The 19,167-nt window shown below is 47.6% G+C and overlaps 3 protein-coding genes across 4 annotated transcripts in view; 1 reads left to right on the top strand and 2 right to left on the bottom strand.

Annotated features, from left to right (window-relative positions):
- Gal3st4 (galactose-3-O-sulfotransferase 4) overlaps positions 1-4,131 on the bottom strand; it is a 5,998-nt gene extending 1,867 nt beyond the window's left edge. The window contains exons 1-4 of one of the 2 annotated variants that reach the window (XM_048790027.1): positions 4,001-4,131; positions 2,532-2,844; positions 2,043-2,346; positions 545-673 (exon numbers count right to left, since the gene is read on the bottom strand). In XM_048790027.1, coding sequence (XP_048645984.1) covers positions 545-673; positions 2,043-2,346; positions 2,532-2,656 — 558 coding nt within the window. In that variant the 5' untranslated portion in view covers positions 2,657-2,844; positions 4,001-4,131. The remainder of the gene's footprint in view (positions 1-544; positions 674-2,042; positions 2,347-2,531; positions 2,845-4,000) is intronic. The other variant, XM_015491511.2, reaches the window with a different exon arrangement.
- A 608-nt stretch (positions 4,132-4,739) lies between these two features.
- On the bottom strand, positions 4,740-10,963 carry Gpc2 (glypican 2). Its single transcript, XM_015491590.2, has 10 exons — positions 10,624-10,963; positions 9,802-9,960; positions 9,159-9,481; positions 8,189-8,269; positions 7,433-7,595; positions 7,052-7,182; positions 6,758-6,910; positions 6,535-6,674; positions 6,270-6,445; positions 4,740-5,630 (listed from the first exon to the last, which is right to left on the bottom strand). The coding sequence occupies exons 1-10, from the start codon at positions 10,787-10,789 to the stop codon at positions 5,371-5,373; spliced, it is 1,752 nt and encodes a 583-aa protein (XP_015347076.1). The 5' UTR covers positions 10,790-10,963; the 3' UTR covers positions 4,740-5,370.
- A 1,522-nt stretch (positions 10,964-12,485) lies between these two features.
- Stag3 (stromal antigen 3) overlaps positions 12,486-19,167 on the top strand; it is a 28,373-nt gene continuing 21,691 nt past the window's right edge. Inside the window, exons 1-5 of the mRNA XM_015490713.2 lie at positions 12,486-12,649; positions 13,616-13,718; positions 14,280-14,396; positions 17,764-17,860; positions 18,833-18,909. Coding sequence (XP_015346199.1) covers positions 12,486-12,649; positions 13,616-13,718; positions 14,280-14,396; positions 17,764-17,860; positions 18,833-18,909 — 558 coding nt within the window. The remainder of the gene's footprint in view (positions 12,650-13,615; positions 13,719-14,279; positions 14,397-17,763; positions 17,861-18,832; positions 18,910-19,167) is intronic.

Raw genomic sequence — 19,167 nt, 5'->3', positions numbered from 1 at the left:
AAGCATATATATATATATATATGAAAGAAAAAGAACTGGAGTATGCAAAGTTCATAGAGTATTAATTTCCTTGGGGCTTTCTGACTGCCCTGGCGGTAAAGTCTCTAGGAAACAAACTTTGTGCTCACTTCTTCAGCAAAAATCTATTGGGTGCCTCGTCTGGGACTCTAGGTCTCAGTTCCAAGAAAGGGATTGGTCTTAGGCCGCCCCAGGAGGGAGGTGGGATGTGTCTGAGAGTAGAAAATGAAAAGGGGTGATAGAGATGATGCTGTAGGGCAGCCCAGGGTAGCAACACTTTAGAGTCTCCTGGACACCTTGGAGAGCAAAACACAGCCCTGGACTTGGACCCTGGGGAGCCCTGGCCCCTTGGTAAGGTGTTGCCCCAAGGGCTGGGACACATGATTCCACGTCTGGACAAGGACAGTGGAAATCAGGCTGGATCATACCCTTACATAGCTCTTCAGGCTGATCCACATCAGAATCTAGCTCCTGGACTCTCTGAGGATTTCTGTCTCTGAAAAGGACTTTCATCGTTGAATCTGACCTCTCTGTGTCTTGATGTTCTCTGACCTGCTCCAGAGGCATGCCTGAAGGGCAGAGCCTTTGTCTCTTTGAACTGTCTCTTTGAAGGCAGAAGGGAACAGTGAAGAGAACACTCTGGCATCAGATGGACCTGGAATAAAATCCCAGTTCTGCCATTTACTAATTGTATGACTTTGGGGCAGATGAATAAGCTTCTCAACAGCCTTTATTTCTCTACCTATAAATCTGGGTTAAATAGCTACCTGGGAGAATGTGGACATGTCTGTAACATGGCAGGTATTGGATGAATGGTGGTGACAAGGAACCATCCTAACCACTAAAGAAACTTACCTCAAAATTCACTGCCATTGCCTCACACCCAACAGGAGCCCCTTGCTGCCTACCAGATCACCCTCACACTCCTCCAGCTTCAACAAAGGGACTTTGTAACCCCCACTGAAGTTCTGCCATCCACACACTCTACACATACCTCTCTGGCACAGCTGTGTGCATGCTCACACGCACATCAACAGCCACATGTTTGTTGATCCTCTGCTCCAAGAGTAGTGGGTGCACTCGCTACTGTCTCAAAGCCATGTCCACTCCATCCTTTAATCCTGCTTCTCTAACAAACCCCACTCCATTTGATAAATAGACTCCCTACAATTCCAAATACAAAAACACATCCAGGTCCTCAGAAGGAGCCTCTACCTCAGAGTAAAAAGACCTGAGTTCAAATTCTAGTTTGAACTCAGTAAGTATTCTATGAAGGGGGGCTGGGAATGTGGCTCAAGTGTTAGCGCACTTGCCTAGCATGCGTGAGGCACTGGGTTCGATTCTCAGCACCACATAAAAATAAAATAAAGATATCGTGTCCACCTAAAACTAAAATATTTTTTAAAAAAGTATTCTATGAAGGATAGTTCCTTCCCTATATGCTTTCATTTGCATGTTGATTGTCTTTCTACAAGAGTTCTTGGGTCCTTGTGTGTTTCCATTTGTCTCCCCCATAAGGACTAAAGTCCCAAGGTTCAGCACTGAACTTCTGTCCAACTATTATGCCATGCTCAGCCAAGAGCTTGACATAGAGCTGACATAAAAATCTCAAAGTGTGGCAGCTGGTGTGAGGGGAGTGAAAGAAAGATGAGTCAGAAGGTCCTAATGGCAGAGCAAGGTCCCTGGTAATAATAGTGAACACTGTGAAGGGCAAGGGACACCTGGAGGGAGTGCATCCAAGTGCATCCAAGTTGGCAGGACACTGACACCAGGGGAATAAGTTAGTCAAGGGAGGAGACTGAAGTAAACCCCCAGATGGGAGAGGGGAACACTCTGGCACCCATAAAATCCAGGGGAAAGGACACCTGCAGAGAAGAACAGGAAATCCCACCTTTGTGGCCTCCATGTCCACTTGTGGGTAAGGTGATACCTGGAGATCCCCAGACCCTCCCCTGGAGGTCTTGGCCACAACCCTAAATCCATCTCTTTTTGGCCCCACCCCCTCACTCCCCTGAACCCCTCACCTCTTTCAGGTTGAATCTCATGTGATGACAGAGGATATGGAAGGGGGGCTGGGTGCCCCCACCCTGAGGATGGTAGCCTTTGACCTGAGAGGCCCGGAAAAGCCTTGGGTAGCCGAACTGGTAGCGGGTGGGGAGGGCGAAACGCAACCCATGCCGGTCCCCGTAGCGATGAAGCAGGCTCAGCACAGAGCTGCTCCCGGATTTATGTGTCTTCAGGAACACAAGTCGCTGCCGGGGTAGGCAGGATGGAACAGCTGATCCCAGGGAGGTGGCCCAGGACTGTCTGAGCTGCAGCCTGGGTAACCTGGGAAGAGATGGGTAGGGAAGTATCCTGTCCTTCACCAGCAAATGGAGCCACTATCTTCTTGTGAAGAAAAAACAGAGGGCATAGAGGCTCCCCTAAGTCCCCAGGAGTCACAGCCCCAGGTTAGAGGAGGAAAAACAAGTGGGAAGGCATCTACTGGGAGATGGGACAAGATGAGGACTCACCTCCTCTGGAAGGCCCCCCCCAAGAGCTGGAGGCCAAATCCGATGGTCATGAAGACTCCCAGAGCCACCCCCAGGCTCCGAGGCCCCCAAAGTCGCATGGTCCTGGCAGGAGACGAAGGACCCATGTGGCACAGGGAAAGGGGACTCTAGACAGGGACAAAGCCAGGGCCAGGAGCACAAGCAGAGACAGCTTGAGATAGCCGTGCAGCCTTGGAAGATGCCGTTTGGAGATCGGGGGGTCATTCCCCAGGCCTGCTCCCAGCCCTGGTTGAGTCTGCCCCCTGAGTTAGCAGATTTTTGCCTCTGTCAGCGTCTAGAAGGGAAATGAGGGGGAAGGAGGGGAGTCTAAGAAGATGGCTAGAAACTTCTCTCCTGCTGCTGCTGCTACTGAGACCTAGTTTAGGAAAGGGGAGAGTAGGGGTGCTCTGTACACCAGATCCTTGTAGGTGGTCCCTCAAGTATTCCTTCTGCTGCCAGCCTGTTGCTTGTCTCCAGTCCCCCCAAATCCCATACTCAGTTTTCCCAGAGCCTCGGGGATTTCAAACGGAAGGAGAGAAAGGCAGAGCCCTTATTATGAATGAAGCAGCCAGTGAGAGAGATCAGACCAATCTGCTCATTATGACAGGTCAGGTCACTGCCGGGTCCCTGACTTCCTTCTGAGCCCCTCTGTTGGTTAAAAACAGGGATCAAGAGCTCCCTTCTGTGGCTAGGAAGGGAATGGAGGAGGCAATCAGGAGGAGGGGAGGATGTACTTCCAGGAGTGACTTTGTAACTAGTATGGGCTGCTGTTTCCTAAATGCAAGCCGCTTGTCTCCCCACTGTCCCAGCACAAGACAGACACCAGTGTATGTGTGGGGCTGGGGGAGATGTGGCGTTATGCATGAAACCCAGAAGACCCCTGGGCACACATTCCCATTCCACTCTCTAACCACGATGGTGCACCAGGAGCAGGTACTGAGAGGACGGAGCCAGAGAGAGGCAGAAAGACACGGAGACAGAGACAGACATTGACCTTGGAAACCGAGATGGAGAAAGCCATATGGAGCTGCTGCCTGCCTTCCCAGGCCCAGTTTCCTAATTAACTGGGAGTCTGGCTCCACCCGCTTCAGATTACAACCGGTAATCTCGGCCCCTCTAACAAGCCTGGACAGCCCCCTTCCAGAGGGGACAGGGGTGACCCCAGCCAGAGAGAACCCACACTTGCTACCCAGAGACCTGCCCCCTCTGGCATCACCCTCAAGATCCGGCTTTGACTCCCCTGTCACAGCTTTTCACTTCCATCCATCTTTATCTCTTCCCATTACCCTTGATCCCAGCCCTCTGTTCCCTCCAGCTTTTGGAGACTGCTCGGTCTGTCACCAGTCCTTTGTTGGTGTCCTCTGAGGTTGTCTCTGTGAACCCTAGGGTCCTCCCATAAATTCAAGGGGTCCCTCCACTGGCCCCAGCCTCGGTTTCACTCGTCCACTCACCAAGGCCCGAAGGGGAGCTGCGGGGAAACCGGGTCCGGCCCTCCCGCCTGCCCCAGCCACCGCCCGGCTCCTCACTCAGCTCAACTTTCCTTGCAAACTTTCTCAGTGCCCAGGCTCCTCCCCTCCCCTCCCTTTGTCCTGCCAGTCCAAGCAGCTGCTCCAGCTTTGATCGCTAATGCTGTCTTTGGCCTTTTCCCTCCCTGCACATTTCCCTCTGGTTAGGGCACCCAGACTGCCCGTGGAAGAAACTTTCACCCTCCTTTCACTTATATCAATTATATCTTTATCTCTCAGCTTTCTACAGAACAAAAGATTCATTCAGGGGAAAGAAAGAAAAGAAGGATGAAAGAAAGAAAGGGAGGAGAGTTGAAAGCAAACATTGTCAGGGAGGTGACGAGGTAGAGGTTGACACCCAGAGAACGAGGGCCCCCACCCTGAGAGCAGGGGCCAGTGGTGTGGAAATATTAATCATGCCTCGCCTTCAAAGAGAATTGCACAGGGCGCCAAGGTGTTTCCTCGAAGTTGTTTGGGCTCCATATTTCTCCCAGTTTTACGGATGAAGATGCTCAGACTTAGAAACCTGGAGATAGGGGGTCATTCCCCAGACCTGCTCCCAGGAGACAGATTCCAAGAGAGGTAAGAAACAGGCAGAAACTGAGCCAGTCAAGATGCCCTGAGGCCTTTGTTTGGAGCCAGGGCTCAGGAGGAATGCTAAACACAGAGAAAGGCACACAAAGGGTCCAGTAAATTGTCATTTATTTGTAGATAAACAGTCAAACACTGAAACATGAAATGGGACCTTGTGAAGGAAGTGGATGGTAGAGATCAAGCAATGAGCACCCCCCCTGTTTTGTATTTTACTTTTTTAAAAAATGACATTTAAAAAACTCAACAGAACTCAGGCCCATAGAGCCTCACAGCCTACTCACACACACCAACCCCCAGCCCTACATCCCATCAGCACCCAGCATTGTCCATTTCTAAGACCAGGTGCCCCCCACCCTCTTAGTTCCACCCCTCCCCACTTTCAACTTCTTCCAACTCCATCCCCCAATGGCAACTCTAAAACTCCCCCCTTTTCACCCTTATCGCTCTTGTGGAAGGGGTGCTGATCACCAGCCCTAGCCTTAGAGGACAGCAATCACACTTCTTTCCTAAATAAATACCCCCATTACCAAATGAAAAAATAAATACTGTGAACACCCACCCACCCCCAGCCCACCAATGGGAATCTCCTGGATTCGGGGCCCCAGCCATTCACCTGCAAAGTCCCTTTTCTACTCTCTCAGTAGCCCCCTTCGACTCCTCCCCAGGCCCAGCTGAGGGGAAAGGGCCATGAACCCTTCTGATGCTAGGGCACCCCTCCCCTGTTATCGAGGTCCAAGCATGGCCAGGGCTGAGGGGAAAAGAATGAGGACCGGTGAGTTGTGAAGACCAACAGACATCCCCCCACTCCTGCTCCTGTCCTGGTTGTAGCGGGGACCACCTCTTCCTCTGCCCCCACTGCTGCTGTCCCTTCGAGGAGGGTGATGTGGCCTTGGAGGCCAGGCAGCAGGAGCCACAGGTGCAGTTCCAGCCTTCCAGTCATCTGCATAGTGGAATCCCCCTCCAGAGCCACTGGCATCCTCTTCTGCAGGGAGGATGAGGGACAGAGACAGATGGGGTGGGAAAGAGAGTTGGAGAGAGATCAAACGAGGAGGAAGAGAAATCAAGATTAATACAGAGACAGAGACAAGGGTAAAACACAGTGACAGGAAGGCAGCAGAAGAAAAAGCAAGATCAGCAGACATGGGGATGAGAGAAGATGATGGAAGATGGGAAGAGACAATGCAACAGGGACAGAAAAAAGGGATACATAGAGGATAAGCAGGAAAGAGAGAAACAGAAGTACACAAAAGCAGGGAGCAGATGGGAAGAGAGGTGGGGAGGAGCAAGACAGAAAGGAGAGGGGAAAAAAATGAATGTGTCTTGCTTCCCCTTCTGGAAAATTCCAACTTGTGGTGCCCACCCACTGTCACCTCCACTCCCCTTCCTTTCCCCACCCTTCTCCAGCAACTCTTTGCCCTTAATTAAAAACATCCCCCATTATTCTGCATTTCTGCGTCTCCCACTACACCATAAACTCAAGGATGATGACCCACTTATTGGTCTTTTACCCCTCTCTATCTTTGATGTAAGTGCCCAATAAAGAAATGAATGAGAACTAAGAGATGCGAGGTGGGACCGCGGGCAGTGGGCGGAGCTCGCGGACAGAGGTGGCGGGCCTCACCAGCGTCTTGCATGTCCAGGTCTTGTCCAAGCGCCGCTGCCCGCATCCTGGCGGTGGCAGAGCGGAGCAGCAGCCGGCGACGCCGCGTCGGGACGTCGGGGCCCGAGGTATCCAACCCCAACTCCGGGTTGTGGGTCTGATCGGTCCGGGGACCCACCACCACCGGCAACTGGTACCTGCGAGTACAGAAGCCGCGAAAACTCCCACGAGCCCACGTGCAGCCCTCCGCCCGCCACCGCTGCCACCGCCGCCACCCAGCTCTCACCGGCCTCGCCCAGTCCCGGTCCAGCAGGGCGCCGTCTCCTGCGAGACATCTGCCGCCATGCGCGAGTCCCCACACACTGTCAGCGGCAGCCCGACCCAGAAGCCCCGCAGCCGGTTCAGACGCTCTCGGAGCTCCCACACCTGCGCAAGCAAGAGGCCACATGCGGAGCGGCAGCGCCCCCGGGAGGCCGCCCCCTCCGCTCCGCCCCACCGCGGTCACTCACCAGCCGGTGCAGATTGGTGCCCGCTGCCGTCGTGGGCCGCTCCTCCTCTGGTGCCACCCTCCACGGCCATGGTCGACCTGCCTCTTCCAGGGGTGCGGGCGCTCGGCGGTTGCGGGCTGAAATCAGGTGGGGGGTCCCGCATTCCTGAAACACCTGCGCACAAGAGAGCTCTACACAGTCATCCCCCTGTGAACCCACACTGTCCCCGTTCGGACCCAAAGCCTCCCCAGATGCCCATTATCTGTTACCACTCTCCCCAGCCAAGGCCTCATTTCCACTCTTTCCTCCTCATACCTTGGCTGACACCCTCATACTGTTTTCCTGCAGATACATCAAACCCTCTGAGATCTTCACCCCAATGGACTCGGCAGCCAGCTCAAAGGAAAAAGGCCCCTGGAGCTTATCAGCCAGGAACAGGAGACCATCTTGAAGGAGGGGAGAATGAGAAAAGGGGTGCAAGGGGGTGTACAGTGAACTAGGATGTTCCCACAATCCTTACGGGGGCTTCAGAGGGAAGCAGAAAAGAGTTGGGGCATTCACATGAGAAGGCCCCTGTCCTTTCCCTTCCTCAGTAGGGCTTTAGACCCCCTCCCCAGTTCCTCCCACCCACCCTTACACGGTCTCCAGCCCTCCTCCAGGTCCTCCTCTTTCCCAGGCTTTTTTGAATCCCCTCACCCAAATAGTTGCCCCAGTCTGGCTCTAGTCCTCTGTTGCTCAGACAGCCACTGGCCACGTTGAGGCAGAAGCCCCGGCAGGGCATAAGTGAGGGGACTCCCCGGCAAAGGGGGCAGCCGATTAGACGCATCAGAGCTTTCCTGCAGTCTTCAGACACCTGCACCTTGGGGCAGAGAACCAGGCTCTGTCATCCACAAACACCTTGGCTGCTCTCAGTCAAGTCTGACACTGAGCACAAAGAAGTCAATACTTGGTCCCATCTCCCTAAGTTACAGAACAGTAAGTTGCTGCATATGAGGCACAGGGCTGTTGACCCCATGTTGTAGAAGGTGAGACCAAAGGATTGCCAAGCTGGGGAGGGAGATTCCTAGGGGCCAATTCACAGATCCTCCTCCACGGGAGATGTATTACTATTGTGGGGGTAGGTCTGAGGAAAGACCCGAGGACTAGAGTGAGTCCATGATGATTCGAGAGGGAAGAGGCAGGAGGTAAGGTTGGGAGGTTAGGAGAGGATAGGTGGTAGAGAGAGGGCTTCAGCAGGGAAAGGGGAGTCAGTCATGGAGGAGTCCTGGGAGACCCAGTACTCCAATCTTTGACTCCCTCCTTCCTGATTTACCCAAGGATGCCAGAGCCTAGAGGCTGATAGGGGAAGGCCTCAGGCCTCTACTACCAGTTGATGCCTGTCTTCCTCAAGGGGTCTCTCCCACTTCTGCCTCCCCCTCCCTGGTCCCTGCCCACACTCAAGCCCCTTCTAACCTTAAGTGATTCATCAACCACGTTTTTTCCAGTCTCCAGGCCCTGGACAAAGGCCCGAGCAGCCACCAGGGCCCGAGTTATCTGAGGGAAGGGAAAGAAGGTGAGAAAACTCCACAAAGTTGTCATAGGTCAGTTGAGACTGGGGCCAAGGAATGAGCAGTGGGGTTATCTTGGGGTGGGTAGTGTGTTGGGTGGTACAGAGAGGCAGGTTCAAGAGATCCAAAGGAATTAAAGTCTAGAGGGATCAAGGGAACTGGATCAAGTGTTCCACAGGCTGTGTATAAGAACACTGAATTTGAAGCTAGAAGACCAGGGTGTGAGACACAGCTCCACCGTACTACTACTGGATGTGACACCTGAACCTTGGTTTTCTCATTTGTAAAACAGGGATACTATTATTTATATCAAAGAATTAAGACAATTGAATAAAACAAGATATGTCAAAAGGCTTCTTGATTATTGCATGCCTTGTACATGTTCAGTTGAACCAGAGGAAATCAAGATGTTAGGATTTTGGGAAACTTGGCAGAAAGGTGGCTGGGGCTGAGAGCAGGTTAGTGTTTGTAATAAAACCAGGGTAAAGAATGGGAGTGGGGGGACTGGGATTGTGGCTCAGCAGTAGAGCGCTCGCCTAGCACAGGCAGGATCCAGGTTCAATCCTCAGCACCACATAAAAATAAAGGCATTGTGTTGTGTCCATCTACACCTAAAAAATAAATATTAAAAAAAAAAGAATGGGGGTGGGGATCCAATTAAAGGAGACTAATGAGCACTGGATTAAGCACCTCAGGTGACTGAAGCTTGAGATAGGGACCACCAGGTCAGAGTTGGCTGAGACACAAAATGGGGGAATCATGAGATCAGGGGTGACCTCCTTTTTGAGAGGGTCATTTGTTTGGATCTGAGTGGCACACAGTTCAGAGGTCACTAGGTTAGCGGTGGCTGAAGCTCAGGCCTCCAGACCCCTCACCTGTAGGCGGAGGCGGCGGGGTGAGTCCCCAAAGGGCTGCAGAGAGTTATCAGTAGTCGAGGCGAGGTGTGTGAGGCAGAGCAGGAAGTCAGGGGGGAAGCTGTACTGCGGGTGCATCAGGGGGAATGCTCTCTCCAGAAGCTGTGCCCAGAAATCCACCAAGGTGTCCTCTAACCCCTCACCAGACTTCTCATAGTAGTCCCACAGGCGAGAGAACAGGCTGTTGAAGATGAGGGCGTGCTGGGAATACAGGCGGCCATAGGAGTGCGAGAAGAACTGGGCCAAGGATTGGTGGGATACAGAGAGCATCTCCCGAAAAAACTCTAGCAAAGGCAGGGAGCAAGGGCAGAGGGTGGTGAGGACAGAGAAGGGAAGAACAGTGAAAGGGCAGAGGTAGGACAGGATGGGGATGGGGAGAGAAGAGAAAAGTGAATTAGAAACTGAGCAATTCTCAGAGACCTGGGCAGACTGGGAATGAGGGAAGCAGGTCCTGGCAAGAGTTCGGGATGGGGACTGGGGATAAGCAGGGCTGGGCTGGGGTGGAATATCTTAGGTTAAAGTAGAGAAAGGGGACAGGAAGCTTGCTGGGGTCACAAGCATAGAGGAGAGGTGTGAAGTGCATTTGGGGACCCCACATCCTCACCATTAAACTTTCTGTGCCGGGCAGCCAGTGTGTGAACAAGGAAAGAGCCACTGTCTTCCACTAGGCTTTGGAAGGTGGCCTCAGTATCACTGATGAGCTTCTGTTCTGTCTCACTGGAACAGCAGGTGTACTCCTGGGGACAGATCTGGAGGTGCTCACCTGGGCAGAGGAAACGGGGAGAAATAGTGGCAAGGGATATTATGAAACTCGGTCCATCTCCCACCTATCTCTGGGGCTATTCTTTCTCTCTCACCTGTCTGGTCTCTATTGTTTGCCTCCTCGTCCCCACCTGACCCCTCTTTATTGTCTCCTCACCCATCCCAAATCCATTCCCATTAGTCATGGGATCTCTTTACTGACCCAGGATCCAATTAGTGACCAGTGTCCTTAGGTGACCCTCCCCAATAGGCACACCCGGACCTCAAGGAACTTGCAGGGTAGCTTCCATAGGATGTGCAAGGGTGGGTTGTGCAAGAATGGGATGTGCAAGGGTGTTGTTACTTGGTAAGCAAGAAAGTCTTATCACAGAAAGGTCTCTAGAAATAGTGAAGGGAACCTCACTGCGAAGAAAGACACTTGGGGAGGGGTGCTTAATTACCAGAGAGAGATTCCCGTGGTGGGGGTGGAGTAAGAGCTATTATGTGAGCAGGAGGTTTATTGTGATCGTAGAAAAGAAGTTATAGGAGGAAGAGAGAGATTTTTATGGGATGAAAAGATTACCATAACGTTCACTTTGAAAAGGAAAAGAGTTATTGTGAGATGGGAAGGGTCTGCCACCGCCCCTCACCCCGCTATTCTCTAGTCATCCTGTTTTCTACTCACCTGAGATCATGGAGGGAGGGATTAGATTTAAGCTATATCCCCGGGCCCCCAGCACCTGCCGGGTCTCTGCACAACTCCGGGCGACTTTTGCCTCGCTCCCGGGTCCCGGTCCGGGACCGGGACACAGAGGCAGCAGCAGAAGCAGGAGAGGTCGCAGCACGGACATAGTTGTAGCCTCCCTGGGACGTCTAAGAAGGAAAGAGCCGCCCCAACTCCAGAATCTGGCTTTTGGCCGCAGGACCGCTCCACCAGCCAGAGAAAGAGCACGACCCCAGAAAACTGGAAACTGGGCACGATAGCTGGACCAAGCAGCATCTGCCGAGACAATGGGAGCCCGGAGCCGGACAGGGGCGGGGCCCTAGGCGGGGCCCCGCCAATGATAATAAGAAGCTGGCCTCGGGGGCGGGGTCAAGAGAGAAATTAAGCCAATGTACTGGGGAAGCTCGGCAGGAGGCGGGACGCGACCACGCGAAGGCTGTTAGCGAGGTGGGGGCGTGGTCCTTCTTGGGGGCGTGGCGATTCGGTTCGGAAGGCGGGGCCTGGGTGGAATCCAGCGTTTTGCACTCCAGAAGCTTGATGGAAGGGGTGGCTTCATCCACCACATTCGGACTAGTAATGTAGTCCGAAACTTGACCAATGGAGGGGGAAACTGGACGCAGAGGGGGCGGGGCCGAGGTGGAGCTCAGTTAAAGCAGAGGGCTAGAGCGCGGGAGTCCACAGGACACAACGGCACGCCTGGCGGCTACACGAGGTCGCCTACCGCAGCGTGACTGAAGCGTGGAAAGCACGAGCTCCAAAACCCTCGCGACAATTCCTAGCCCTGGAGGCGGGGGCGGGGCGAGCGTTGGTCTCGCGCCTGCGCACAGTGTACCTCGTGCCTTCCCGCGTTTTTCTAGATTCTTCCGCTTTTGAGAGGGAAGCCGCGGTCTCCTGTGGTGGAGGTGGAGTGCCACACAGAGACCCAAAGGAGCCCAGGAGGTGACCTTTTTTCAAGCGTACTCAGCCAGAAGTCACTTCCCGACTCAGTGAGGTTCCCCTTTGACCCAAGAATAGCCCGCACCAACCCTCCTGCCCCTAGAAGACGAGCCTCTTTGCCCCGTCTGTGCCTCAGTGGCCTCCGCCCCGGAGAATCCCATTTCCAGCCCCCGAGAGGGTGGGCTCGGGTGAGGTTCGGAGGCTCTTCAGCCCGAATGAGCCCAATTAAATAAGGGTGCGACGCAGGTTCCGCCTTCAGGAAAAGTAGAGCGCTCGCCTTCCTTGGCTCCTCGAGCGTTTCCAATGGCGCCTCCACCCCGAGGCGGTGAGAGCGTCCCTTCCCGTCCCACGTGGAATCAGGAAACGGATCCCGGGAACCACAGCCCAGGGTGCTTTATTTATTCATTTATTGATTGATTCTGCCTTTCCCTTATTCGTTTCCGTTTTATTTTTAATTTACCACGTGAGCCTAATTCTGCACCAAGCGATTTACGTTTCCTCGGAAGTCCCCGGGAGGGTCGCGTTTGGAGTGGGTTGTGCCTCACCAGGCGCTTGGGGAGCAACTCCAGTGCCTCTGGCCAGTTTCTGGGACGGTGGGGCTTTTTTTTTTTTTTTTTTTCCTTTTGGCTAGTGCTGGAATCCACACCCAGAGTCGCGCGTGCTAAACCAGCACTGAGCTACACCCCAGCCCATGGGGTGCTGCTGTCATTAATCCCTTAATATCCCTTGATATGGTTAAGTAGTCTCTTGTCTTATTTTTGGCAGGTCCCATGCCAACCCCCGAGTCCCAGAGCAGTTCCTTGGAAAGAAAGGGACTGGGCAGGGCTGGGGATGGAGAAGTGGAGTAGGAGCCCTTTCCCTGTCTTTCTTCCCTCAGGCAGATCAACATGCCTACCCTGAGATCCTCCTCTCGGCTTCATAGCTCATCCTCCCCAAGCAGTGTGTCCTCCCCACTGCACAGAACTGTTGGAAGTACACTGAGGGCATTGTCGACTTCTAGTTCCTCCATCAATCTGCCCTGTGATGACAGGGACTCGGACCCTTCAGAGGGGTGAGTGGTGTTGGTGAGAAGCTCTTGCGTTTTGCTCCTGCCTCCTGTATCTTCGGGAGCTTTCCTTACTATCATTTTACTGCACTGGTTGTAATAGGTGTGAAAATGTGTGAAAACCTCAGAAAAGCTGTACTGGTTCAGAACAGTGATCCGCTAGCTGTTTCTTGGCCACCCTAGACCGTGTAGCTATCAAGAAGAGCACCTCTTTAATCTGTCACTCAACTTGCAGTCTAGACATACCTTGAACACATTTCTGTGTTTAGCCAGTATAAATGCTGATGGTGGCTGGGGAGTAGAAAATATTACAAGTAAAGAGTGCTTTATTTGTTGTCTGACATATTGTATGAATTTTTTAGTTGGTGTCCTGTAGTTCTTGTATTTGGGATTTTTTTTAAACAGGTCCTTCCATTCTCTGTTATGGTTTATGAGTTTAAATTCTGTTATAGTAGTATATCTTGTTTTTTATCTTTCTAGTGAAACAAACTAAGGATTTACTTTATTCCCTGGTTATTTTAATTGATCTTCTCTTAATCATTTCTTTTTCTGTGAGTACTACTATTGGGGATCAGATTGTATCAATGTTTCAGACTTTAACTCCAGGCACACATTATTCTCTTACTTACATTTGAATGGTATGTAACTTCCTGAGCCATGCTGATTTTTCTCCACAAGAACAGTAGTTCCTCTGCCTATGAATATAATTTGATGCTTTTATTTGGAGAGACTATTAAGAAGGGATTGTCTTTCACCCATCTCAGTACCTTATTCAGCTTCATTGCTTTCAAGTGAAATTTTCCTTTAACTTCTAGTTCCTCCATCATTACTTGTGACAGTAAGCAATCTCTTATAATCTGTCTTTTACTCGTGGAGGTAGAATACAGTTAGAGACAAAGAAAAATTATAATTAGCCCTTTATGGTAGGTTAAAGGAGTGGTTTTATTTAAGGAATACTGTACTTCCTTATAGGGATAGTCACTCTCTGTCAACTGATGAAGGCAGTGACTTTGAAGAAAGCCTGAGACGCAATGTGAGAAAGAGATCAGCAAAACGACCACTCAGAACACCACCAGTGAGTCTGTTTTGTTTTGGAACCTGGTTTGGGAAGCAGCAAAAGAAAACCTAGAAGAGGCTCAGGTGATATAGTTAGTGAAAGGACACAATTTGTAAGATTCTTAAGGGACAGAAATAGGAAGGAAAAAAAATTGAAGAGAAAAGAATAAAAGAGAGCATTAGGATTTGGAGGTACAGGAATAATGCTCACAGACTTTAAAAGGAGAAAAGGTTAGGAATAATAAACCACATGTGAAAAAATGAGTTCTTTTCAGATATGAGACAGTAATGCATAATGAAATTGGCAGCTTAAGTCTACTTTGTTGTGTTTTCCAATACTGGGGATTGAACCTAGGGGCACTTTACCACTGAGCTGTACATCTCTAATCTGTTTTACTTTGTATTTCGAGATAGGGTTTCGATAAGTTGCCCAGACTGGTCTTGAACTTGGCAGTCATCCTCTCTCAGCCTCCCAAGTAGCTGGGATTAAAGCACCTAGCTGGCTTAAGTCTACTTAATGTGATAATGATGAGACTAAGTGCCAATACCACTCACTTTTTTATATTTCTGATCTTACTAGGTGGCAAAACATCCAAAGAAGGGGTCCCAAATGGTAGAAGGTAAAATCCAGAAAAAATCAGAACCACCAACCAGTGATCTCTTTGATTCTGTGAAAACCGCCAAAAGTGACATGCAGGTAAAGAGTCTCATCTCTATTTTTTGATCCTCCCTCAGTCTTTGTAAGGTGGGAAGATAAGAACAGGTGTCTTCAAATTTGATTTGATATGGACATTTTAGTGAGTATGCATGTATCAAAAAAGATAATACCAGTCAGGCGTAGTGACACTCGCCTATAATCCCAGCAGCTCGGGAGGCTGAGGCTGGAAGATCTCAAGTTCAAAGCCAGCCTAAGCAACTCAGTGAGACCCTATCTCTCAATAAAATACAAAAATAGGGCTGGGGATGTGGCTCAGTGGTCGAGTGCTCCTGAGTTCAATCCCCAGTACCAAAAAAAAAAAAAATGAAAAGAACATGAAGTGAGTTCTTGGAATGGTACATCCTTGAAGTGGTTCAAGAGAGATCTTGGATGACAAAGAATATTCCTTATGGAAAGGTATCACAGAACAAGAGGCAAAGAGAGCATTGGGTGAACTAGGAAGGAAGCCTGGATCTGGATATGGATGGCAGTTTATTCACCCTTGTTAATTTTTTACCTCCACCTTGACAATTACATCTAATTACTTTTCCCTCCCCACATCTTTTATCTGTTGCATATCTATTATCTAAAAGTGAATAAGGCATATATATGTAGATTTAAAAAAATGATCACCCTTATCTCTAGCCCCCAGCTCAAAAAAATGAAACATTAATAGATCTGTAGAAGCCCATGGCATATCATCTCTGCATCCCACTCTTCAGTTCCCTTACCACCCAGAGACAACCACTATACTAAATTTTGTATTAATCTCTATCTTTAATTATAGTATTACCACTAATGAATGTGTTCTTTAATTTATATAAATGAATCATTTTTTAGTCTTCTGTGACATGTTTCAGTTTACATTTTTTAAAAATTTCATATCAATGTATAATATAGATTTTTTTATCATTTCTAGAAAAGTATTTTAAATTTTCAAACATGGAGTTTTACTGGTTAGGTTTTGTTACTTGATTTCTAACTTTATTGCGTTGTTATCAGAAAATGCAGTCTTTGAAATTTATGGAGACTTAGCTTTGTGACCTAGCATTGTCAGCTCCCAAAACTGTTGGTACTTGAAAAGGATGAGTATTCTTCAGTTATTAAGTACTGTTCTCTTGAGTGAGATTGTGTAAAATGTGTTAAATGTGATACTGTTTTGATATTTCTACTGTTGCCTTTTGGGTTTTGTTCTGTTCTGAATTTTTTGGGTCTCTGTGGTAAATCAGTTACAGAGAGAGATGCTTTAAAATCCATTAAGTTAACTTTTTCAGTTATCCCTTTTGTATTCATCCCTGTTTGCTTTAAATATTTTGACACTTTTTATTTGGATATAGGTTTAGAATTGTTATAGCTTCCTAATAAATCAAACCTTTTGTTGTTATATACTGGCACTCTTTGAAAATATGTTTGGTCTGATATTAATATATCTTAACACTCCTTTAACTTTGGTTAGAATTTGCCTAGTATCTTTTTCTATCCTTTTAATTTTCCTATGTGTATTTGGGATCTGTCTTTTATATACATCATCCATTTGATTTTGTTCTTTGTTCATTTTGCTGATCTATAAAGAATTTAGTCCATTAACATTTATTGTTTTTGTTGATATATTTAAATTAATTTCTACCAGTTTCTTGACCTCCACTGTATCTTTTCCATTTTTGCTTTCATTTTACTGGCTTTATTTTGATGTCTTTTACCAGGACTGTATACATTTTAAAACTAATTGTTCCTTCCAACTTATATGCAATCGTGTATTCACAACAGTGTTGGGCTTTTCAAATATTGCCTCTTCCTCACATATTTTCTGGAATTCAGTTAGACATCATTAGAATTTCTCAGTCTCTTGGCATCTCGTTTGCTATTTTCACCTGTAAGTCTCTCTGAGCTGCATTTTGGGTGTTTTATTTAATTCAACTTTCAGTTCACACATCTCTTATTCTGCTGTGACCAATCCACTTTTTTTTTTTTTTTTTTTTGGTGCTGGGGATTGAACCCAGGGCCTTGTGCATGCAAGGCAAGCACTCTATCAACTGAGCTACATCCCCAGCCTGACCAATCCACTTTTTTTTTTTAGTAAATATATATATTTTTTAAGTTATAGTTGGACACAATACCTTTATTTATTTATTTTATGTGCTGAGGATTGAATCCAGGGCCTTGCACGAACTAGGCAAGCGCTCTACTGCTGAGCCACATCCCTTGTCCACCCACCCCCACCAATCCACTTTTAATCCATCCATTGAAGATTTTTTTTTTTTCATTATTAGAGTTGGAATCCAGGGCCTCAATGTGTCAATGTGTGCTAGGCAAGCACTCTACCACTGAGCTACATCCCCAGCCCTTTTTATTTTATATTTTAGATAGGATCTCACTAACCTAATGAGACTGGTCTTGAACTTGCAATCCTCTTGCCTCAGCCCCCTAAGTATCTGGGATTATAGGAATATCTGTTAAGTGTTAAATATTTTTCACTTATACCAAGTTTGTTTGGACCATTTTCAAATTCTGTCTTTCCTTCTACTTTCAGGCTTTTCTTTTATTTTTAAATCATAGTAATCATAATCTGTGATAACTTCGGTGTCTAAAGTCTTTGTGAATATAATCTGATGTCTGTTTTTTTCTAATTCTTTTTTTCAGTGTCCTGGTTTTTCTTTAATATGTTTTACTAGGTTTTGTGAAAATGATCCACTCATTTTTCCTGGAGCTCTATGTGTTGGAATTCTTTGGGGCATGGGTCAAAGGTGGGTTTTTAAAAAAGAAGAACCTGCATTTGCTTCTGGTAGTTGCCTGGAGGCACTCCATTATCACTTTCAATTAAGTTTTCTGATTAAGATTATTCTGATCATATAGGTAGAGTACATCTGGACATCAAATCCAGATATGAATTATCAAATGACAGTTCATTTTTTATCTCCACACCACACTAAGGTCGTAACAAGCTAGTTTTCTTGGTGTCCCTGTCTGAACTATAGATTTATTTTCATTCTTGCTTTTGTGAGGCTGTGACTGCAGGACATAGCTTTATGTAGATACCTTCTCTCATACCACTCTTTGAAAGACATTAGACTCTGTCCCCTGTGCTGTGCACTCCAAACAGCCATCTGGACACAAAGTTAGGATCCCTAGGGTTTATTGAACCCCTCAGGGCAAAAGTCAACTTACTTGCCTCCTTGGATTGCTTACCTTCACCTCATTTGGAGCCTATATGGAATTCTACCTTTGGTTTTAGTTCAGCAATACATTTAAAAAGATGTTTGTATTATTTTTAATCAGAAATTTAGATGCTTTAGTTGGAAAGACCAAACAGGATTTCTGTTCCGTTGTATTGCTAGAAATAGAAATCATCCACTTTTCCCCCCCGCAGTCTTTGGTGGATGAGTGGCTGGAGAGCTATAAGCAAGATGAGGAGGCAGGATTCCTGGAGCTTATTAACTTTTTCATCCGATCCTGTGGATGTAAAGGTGAGAAAACTCCTACCCCATTCTCTTTCTGTTCCCACCCTTCTGCTCCTATGTTCTGAAACTCTTCATTTAAAAAGTAGGATTAGACATTTCCTAAATAAAGGAAGAAGCAAAACATATGGAGAGTTTCACTTATTTAACTATATTTTTGATAAGTATATAAGGAAAATGATTCAGTAGTGAACTGTGTTGGTTTTGAGGCAAGACCTTTTGGGGGAAAATAATCATCTTTATATGATAATAATGATGTTCACAAATTGAAAAGTAGACTATCAAATGCCTTTTAGTCGGGCTGGGGATGTGGCTCAAGCCGTAACACACTTGCCTGGCATGTGCGGGGCGCTGGGTTTGATCCTCAGCACCACATAAAAATAAAATAAAAATGTTGTGTCCACCAAAAATTGAAAAATAAATATTAAAAACATTCTCTCTCGTCTCTCTATCTCTCTCTCAAAAAAATGCCTTTTAGTGTTTGTAGATAAGATAACCTCTTATTTTCTTACTTCTTCTCTCTTATTTTCTACTTCTTTCTTTCTTTTCTTACTTCTTCTTTCTTCCTTTTTTTTTTAACTACTTCTTTCTTTCTGATTTTCTTACTTCTTAGTCATTCTAAGTAAGCCAGGTCTCCACATGCCATGGCTTAGTTATATTAGGGCAGATGGTATTGATCTGATTGTATTGTTAGAATCCATCATCTGGCCTAGTTTGTTTCTTTGTTGTTGTTGTTGTTTTTTAAATTCATCTGGAGTCTTTTTTTAAACCATAGTTTTCCACTTGATTCCTTTGGGTTTTCTAGAGAGGTTACCTCATAATGGATACACGGTTGAATGGTGTAAGTTTTAATTCTTCTAATTCCTTACCTGATTGAGCATATTTCAGTATGTTCCCTAGCTTATCTTCAGATGTTATCTGTAAATGATCACAGTGTCCTGTTATTTTCCTCTTAAGTACCTCATCTTTTCCATTCTTCAGGCACTGTGACCCCTGAGATGTTCAAGAAGATGTCCAATTCAGAGATCATCCGGCACCTAACAGAGCAGTTTAATGAGGTGGAGGAAGACAACCAGGATCCTCTTTCTCCTGTTATTTCAAAATACAAGGCCCTTTACCCCCTTCTCTGATTCTGGGAAGTAGTGTAGCTTTTAGAAGGAAAGCTCAACTTCTTGAGACTCATATATATTATTTGATAAGCCTCTGGAGCTGGGAAGGATATCAGGAAATTAAGTATATTGGAGATTAGACTGTTATGCTATTGGCTTCATGGGCCTGATACTACCCCCCCCCCCCCCCCAAAAAAAAAAAAAAAA

The sequence above is a fragment of the Marmota marmota genome, unplaced genomic scaffold, assembly GCF_001458135.2.
Source record: "Marmota marmota marmota unplaced genomic scaffold, marMar, whole genome shotgun sequence".
NCBI lineage: Eukaryota > Metazoa > Chordata > Mammalia > Rodentia > Sciuridae > Marmota > Marmota marmota.
Note: the sequence above shows the minus strand (reverse complement) of the source record. Positions and strands in the feature narration are given on the sequence as shown.